Source organism: Lathyrus oleraceus, chromosome 5 (assembly GCF_024323335.1).
Source record: "Lathyrus oleraceus cultivar Zhongwan6 chromosome 5, CAAS_Psat_ZW6_1.0, whole genome shotgun sequence".
Classification (NCBI taxonomy): domain Eukaryota; kingdom Viridiplantae; phylum Streptophyta; class Magnoliopsida; order Fabales; family Fabaceae; genus Lathyrus; species Lathyrus oleraceus.
Window position 1 is genome coordinate 267826290 of NC_066583.1, and position 7406 is coordinate 267833695.

The 7406-nt window shown below is 35.9% G+C and overlaps 3 protein-coding genes across 3 annotated transcripts; all 3 read right to left on the minus strand.

Annotated features, from left to right (window-relative positions):
- Positions 1-1973: 1973 nt before the first annotated feature.
- On the minus strand, positions 1974-2849 carry LOC127083784 (acyl-CoA-binding domain-containing protein 1). The gene is made up of 3 exons (XM_051024115.1): positions 2675-2849; positions 2312-2374; positions 1974-2162 (listed from the first exon to the last, which is right to left on the minus strand). The coding sequence occupies exons 1-3, from the start codon at positions 2832-2834 to the stop codon at positions 2083-2085; spliced, it is 303 nt and encodes a 100-aa protein (XP_050880072.1). The 5' UTR covers positions 2835-2849; the 3' UTR covers positions 1974-2082.
- An 801-nt stretch (positions 2850-3650) lies between these two features.
- Positions 3651-4649, minus strand: LOC127080135 (uncharacterized). The gene is made up of 3 exons (XM_051020467.1): positions 4333-4649; positions 4176-4214; positions 3651-3977 (listed from the first exon to the last, which is right to left on the minus strand). Exons 1-3 carry the CDS (start codon positions 4647-4649, stop codon positions 3830-3832), a joined length of 504 nt encoding a protein of 167 aa, XP_050876424.1. The 3' UTR covers positions 3651-3829.
- A 487-nt stretch (positions 4650-5136) lies between these two features.
- Positions 5137-7050, minus strand: LOC127080136 (DEAD-box ATP-dependent RNA helicase 52C-like). The gene is made up of 6 exons (XM_051020468.1): positions 6676-7050; positions 6454-6537; positions 6138-6380; positions 5811-5969; positions 5602-5715; positions 5137-5199 (listed from the first exon to the last, which is right to left on the minus strand). Exons 1-6 carry the CDS (start codon positions 7048-7050, stop codon positions 5137-5139), a joined length of 1038 nt encoding a protein of 345 aa, XP_050876425.1.
- Between the last annotated feature and the right edge of the window lie 356 nt (positions 7051-7406).

The following is a 7406-nucleotide window of genomic DNA, read 5'->3' on the forward strand; positions in this document are numbered from 1 at the left end:
CAACACTATTTTTTACATGACTTTATGATATTCTAAAATTAAGCTTCTAGGAAAAATGCCCAAGTTATTAACCATTTTCTTCATGAATATGGTTAAAATGTTAGTCAACACATCAGACCAACTAAGTGTAAGATTTATGGTGGAGGTAGTTCTGAATCTAGGTTGAGACATATTGTTGATATATTTGGATTCATTGTGGGACAAACACCATTTAACTATCTTGGAGTTCCTATATTCAAAGGCAAACCTAAAACTCATCATCTCGAAAACATAGAAAATAGAGTATTGACTAAGTTAGCTACCTGGAAAGATCGTCTTTTTTCTTTGATGGAAAGAGTTCAATTGGTCCCTAGTTAGACATACAAGATATGCTTATGTATAGTATAAGAATTTATGAATGGCCAAACAATCTTCTTAACAAATTGGATTCTTGCATCGGAAATTTTATGTGGATAGCTAACATAGACAATAAAAAGTTGATTACTACATCTTGGAAGGATATTTGCTCAACTTTGTCGGAATGAGATCTTGATCTGAGAGATATTAAGAAAAAAGATTACCATTAATCAATGATCTTCAATACTTATTAATAGATATTTCATGCACAAAAAATCAATTTTGCATCATATTTCTTCTTTAATATGGTTTACCACTAAGCATTATTTTTCCTTTATAGAGGAACACAGTGGTTGATAGGTTGGTAATGGGAAGGACATTGATTTATGAACACAATTGAGATACAAAATTAAATATTTGCACTTTGTATTACTAGTGGATATTCAATTCACGCAAACAACTAAGATAATTCAATTATCCAAGACATCAATTGGAATATTCCTCAAGACTTGTCCATTTTGCCTCCTCAAATTGTTGAATACATTTTGAACATCAACTCGTCATGTGATAATATCAATGTTGATGAACTTATTTGGACATGATCTGCAAATGATGACTTATCTTTTAAAGATATCTACAACTGTATCTAGGGAGATCGCATTCAGTCTTCTTCGATAAAGTTCATTTGGCATCACAACGTACATTTTGCTAAGTCTTTTGCAACTTGAAAGAGAATGCATATGATTTCGAGGTGCTTTCTGCAATCATGATGCACACCTTAATTTTCTGAAATTGAATGGAGCTATTGCTTGACATGAACATTGATAGAACGAGTTACGAAAGTTTGTTCAAATTTGCTCGTAAAAATTGGATCTCTCAAATTCTGAATCTAATCATGAAACTCATCAATAATAATTCTTCAAAAAAATTAGCACACGAGAAATGGTATCTTTGATTTAAAAATAGTAAAATTGACTTTGTTAGAGATATTCTTCATGTTAAACAATTGATATATATATATATATATATATATATATATATATATATATATATATATATATATATATATATATATATATATATATATATATATATATATATATATATATATATATATATATATATATATGATCAACTCACTACGCCAAACAAGACCTTAGACAGCGCTTTTTTTAGCCTTAGACAGCGCTTTAAAGCGCTGTCTAAACCTCCGCTGCTAAAGGTTTAGACAGCGCTTTTTTGAATATTAAAAGCGCTGTCTAAGCCCCCCCCCTTAGACAGCGCTTTGGCCAAAAGCGCTGTCTAAGACCCTCCTATTTTAATTTTTTTAGGTATACCTTAGACAGCGCTTTTCAAAAAGCGCTGTCTAAGCCCCCCACCTTAGACAGCGCTTTGGCCAAAAGCGCTGTCTAAGACCCTCCTATTTTAATTTTTTTAGGTATACCTTAGACAGCGCTTTTCAAAAAGCGCTGTCTAAGCCCCCCCCCCTTAGACAGCGCTTTTGCCAAAAGCGCTGTCTAATCCCCCCTTAGACAGCGCTTTCTAGCCACTGCATCTGTCAACAGACATTTTCAGTAGTTGTGATGAAGTTACCTGACCTCATTGTAACACATGTAATTCAATACAGAACAATTAAGTTTATATATTAAAAGTTTTAGATCAAACATCAAACACTGCAACTGTTTTATTTTCAAAATACATAGAAACTTTTAGCATAGAACTAGAAAGCTAGACATGACAATGTTGTTAAGCAGAAAGACCAGCTTCTTCGAGCAGCTGTTTCACCTTAGTGATGTAATCACTCATTGCTTCATCCTTGGATTTTCCTGCAAAATAAATAAATATAATTTTGACTGTTGCATTGAAACTATAGATTGACGATGTCTTAGTGTCGTGTTTGTGTCGGTATTTCATAGCACAAAAGCACCATAACAAAATATTCACACTAAAAACCGAAACTTATAACTTTTTCTACCTTCAACAGCCTTCCATGCATCCCATTTAGCTCTGTCTTTCTGGCTGAAAATCCCAGGACGAGCTGTAAATCATACACAAAATCATGAACAATCATAATCCATAAGCCTTATTGCCTAGCGCATTTCTGTATTAGCCTACTTGAGTTTATCTACCGACATAAACATTAGCGAAACTGTTTAGAAGATCTTATAGAAATAGCTTATGACATGTCCATAAGTTGTTTTCAACTTATAACGGTTTGTTCGGCCTTAAGCTTGTGTCGGCCCTAACCCTCCACTCGTTATTGCAGGAAGGTGACAGTGAGGATTCAAAAGTGGAAATATCGATTTGAAAATGACTTCTTAAATAAAAGAAAACTCACCGGTGGTAACAGGTCCAAGAGTGGCTTGCTTGTACAATCCATAAAGGATAAGCAAGTTTTCATTTGATGGACTCTCTTTTAGAGTCTTGACTTTCGCAGCATGTTCCTCAAAATCCTCCTGCATCACATTAACCAAGTGTGTAATGCTTGAAGTAATCATTTACTTATACTTATAAGCATAATATCAAGCACATGCAGAATTTTGATACTATTTCTATGAAAATGAAAAACATTACATGTTATGTTCATGTTCAGTACAGAGATCAGATTTAACATTCCTGCATAAAATTCAGCAAACAGTTTGAATCACATCATTTGAATAACAGGGTTTTTTCATACTGATAGCATTGAACAATTCCCAGTAACCGATTGCTGATAAAGAACTCCCCCAATTATAGTAAAAAGCAAACAAACCAGACCAGCAGGACTAGCATGCTTATCCCAAATCGTCACATTAATAGCCACCGTGAGAAACTTATTCACAACCCCAGTAACCGTAAAAGCAGTAGCCGAAACCGCTTTTCTCGCAGCAAATCCAAAGAAACTGATAAGCAAACCAAACACACAAGACAAAGAAACCGCAAGAAACGCATTCATCTCAAACAAACTCCCGGTACTCGAATTAATCGCATTCGAAACCTCAAAATTCTCTCCAGTTAGAAACCAAAAGAAAGGAGCAATCATTAAAGACAAGACAATACTTTAATGATTCCTTGAGAAATACTAGGGGGACAAACTCTTTCTACTCAATTGAAGAGTATAGTTCCTATACTCTAAAAGTTTGGAAGTTCATAAAAAAAACTCAAAGCCAACAATACTTCATAACAATGGAGATTTCTTTCTTTAACAATGAATTATATCTCTTTTAAGAAAATATCATAATTATTTAAACTTGTTATATACCATAATCATCTAATGTAACTCAACCAAATGGAAGCAACAAAAGAGAATATCCAAATGAGTGCGACTTATCAAGTGAATATTCTGCATCCTTACACATTAATGATTCACTATCACATGAAAAAATTAGGTGAGTAACATTGAAGCCCTACTCAATCTGCTCATAGTATCTACAACTACTCTGGCTTGGTCCCCCTAGTCCTAGTTAGTTAGTTGTATATAGTTTTAATAAAAAAATGGTAAATATTGTGCAGTTCAATAAAAAAACATGATAATATACCTTAGACTCTTCTCCAGGCGCTTGAAACCAACATTAACAACTCTGCCCTTAAACTGATAGATGCAAACCACAGCTATGTCATGTAGCATTTGAACAATCCCCAAGGCTGATGTAGAATCCAAACTAATAGAAGAGAAGGATTGATTATGATCTCATTGCCAATACAAACTCTTTCCTCTCTCCACCAGACACTCCTTGACACATGTTCTCATACAATTAAGAATACAAACATATTTGTCAGTATATTAAACTCTATTATGTTGTTTTCGAGCATGACATTGATTATGACTAATTGAGACTCTAGTGGAAGCATGAATGTACCTCTCCAAGCCTAGCTCATAGATACCATATGTGAACAAGCTGCATATGTCAATGTTTCTTTTACAGTTAGGTGAGGAAACATAACATCATTCTTCACTTGTCAGTATATTAACATTCAGAAGCAGTGTTGCATAGAAAATCGTCAAAAGAAACCTACCTGCTTTTTAAGAACTTGGAATATGGTTGATCATTGTAAGTAACAGATCCGCCAATTATTGGTCGAAAGAAACCTACCTGCTTTGCATATGAGAGTTCATTTTTACCGGATACGGTTGAATTTTGCAAACGGTTCACTATATGCCTTTGGCGCAGCATAAGAACAATTCCACAAAGTTTGACCTTATAGCCACCAAGATATGCTCTAACAGCTTGTGTGTAAGTATAATTTCTTTTGCCGTTAAGTTGGTCACCCGTTCGATAACCAACTGATAGAAGAGTAGAAGTGTAGTAAATAATAAAAGCGAAAAGCAGCATCATTGATGGACCAGCAATCCATCCAAGTTGGGCTATAGCAAACCTATAAAGATAGCAAAAAACACCTCAACTTTAATCTTGACTTAGACCAGCAAACTCAGATATGGTTTAGCAGCTCAATCTTCCAAAACGTTATTACCTGAATTCCTTCAGCAAGAATGTCCAGGCCGTATATTTCTGCAGCTCGGGAACTTGCAATGGCTCCGGTGTGTCTTACACAATTTATGGCCACTGTCTGTCAACAAAATCTCAATAGTTATGACGCGCCACTCTACAAACTAGTCCATATGTACTTTCACACAGAGAAAATTCTTAATATACCTTAGCAGCAACGGCAGTATCCTGGTCACGAACTTTATCAACACCTAAATCGTTCAGCACCATCCTACATTGAGCAAGAGCCTGCATATGAAAAGTTCGGTTATTCATAGTCAATATGTAAGCATATTCTAGAGATACAGTTTGCAGTATCAGGAGTCTGCACAAATCATAAATGACGGCATTGTTTAGATAAGCCAATAGATTCCATTGAAAATACGTTTGATGCAATCTGATAAATTGTATTAAACAAAAGTCATTGCAGATTTTAAAGCATATCTATTATTCAGCGTGTTTGAATAGGAAACATAATGTATCATAATTGCGATGGATGCTTCCATCCGCAGAATTTTCAATTGGTAAGACGTGGTCCGACGTGCATTCTTGTTTTGTCACTGCAACAGTAGCTACTTTCAAGTATAACTAAGAGTATAACTAAGAGTAGCTACTTCAAGTTTTATTTTGGATTCTATGATCAAAATGTTGGAATTGATTGCACGAGGGACCACAAATACAGAAACAAATAAAGCATAAGGCACTGTAACAGTAGCTAATACAACATAAGATAGACGACTAACATTGAATTCAGTAAAAGAATACAGAGGAAATAAAGTAAAGAACAAAAGCTATTAACCATTTGAACCTTGTCACCATGTATTGCAATAGCTGGAAAACCACTTCTGCATAGCCAACTTTCTAAAGCATCTGCTCCTTTCTTTGTTTCAACAAATATAAGAGATAAAGCAAGCTGCATTTCATAAAAAAATATTATCAAACACAAAGTATATCAAAAACAGCTGGTACAGAAGCAACAATAATTGTAGATTTACATTGCAATATTACCTTCCCATTGACTACATTGCGTCGGAGAAGATCCACAAGACGATTCCTTTTCTCCATATCCTGAACCGATTCAATTTTCTGTACAATCAATTCAGTGCTTGAACCAACCCTTCCAACAGCCAGGAACACATAGTTTGACAAAAAATCAGATGCAAGCTTCTGCAGTTCACAACAACAAAGCATGAAATCGTTATACAATACACAAACCAATTGAATATAACATTACAAAGACACATCAATTAAACAGTAAACAATTCTCAAAGCATCAAGAACATCATCAAAAACAGTAACTAAAAAACTATATCACAGGGATTAAAGTTAACCAACCTGTATATTATCAGGAAAGGTGGCACTGAAAAGCAAAGTCTGTCTAGCTCCCGGAGCAGGCATGTTCATCTGCTGAACAATGTTGCGAATCTGATGCTCAAAACCCATGTCCAGCATCCGATCAGCCTCATCCAAAGCAAGATACTTAATCTTCTTCAAAGAAACCCTTTCTCTTTCAATCATATCCACCAAACGCCCAGGAGTTGCAACCAAAATATCAACACCTCTCTCCAAAACACGTAGCTGTTTACAGTCACAAACAATGAATTTGAATCCATACTATAAAACCTCACAAACCAACAAACAAAACAAAAACCTGTTGACCAATAGGAGCACCCCCGTAAGCAACCGCAATCTTCACTCCTGTTTGATAAGCAAACTTGTTTGCTTCAGCATGTATCTAACCAATAGTTTTGAGCATATAAAAAAACAAAAATTAGACTCAAACTATGTTGTTGTTTTCTACTTTGAACTAAACAAAATATGTATTTAAAGAATAAAAAATTAAAATAGAAAAGTAAAACAACAAAAACAAAACCTGGCATGATAACTCCCTAGTTGGAGACAAGATGAGTGCAGTGGGGTACGCAACATCGGAACCACCGCCATGTGGCATAGCCGACAACCCAGAACCTAAACGATCTTTCATAATCCCAGATATAATCGGAAAACAAAACGACGCCGTTTTCTGGCTCAATGCGGGGCTCAACCGGAGGGCGATTGTTCCGATGAGGAGGATCGTGGTTGTAGTTGAAGTTCCGCGGCGGTTGTTGTTGTTCGGGTCGAGGGAAATGACGTGGAGGACCATAACCGTAACCGCCTCGGCCACGTGGTCTGTGAGTGGAGCGATTGAAAGATGATGAATCCTCGGACGGAGGAAAATGGGTTCGGTTGTTGTAGGGAGGAGGAGCATTGGAACGGAATTGAGGAACGTAGAGGGGTTGAGAGGGACGAGATTGTTTGTGAGTAGTTGAATCAGACCATGCCATAGTGAGAAGGAAAAAAAACTGTTTTAGGTTAGTATGCCTTAGACAGCGCTTTCCAAAAGCGCTTTCTATACCCCCTAGACAGCGCTTTTGGTTTTAATTTTTTTTTTAATTTAAAGACTTTAGACAGCGCTTTATCAAAAGCGCTGACTAAGGTATATATTTAAAAGCGCTTTCTAAAAGCGCTGTCTAAGGGGGGGTCTTAGACAGCGCTTTTAAAAAGCGCTGTCTAAGACCCCCCCTTAGACAGCGCTTTCATTATTTTTTTGCAACAGTTTCCGTG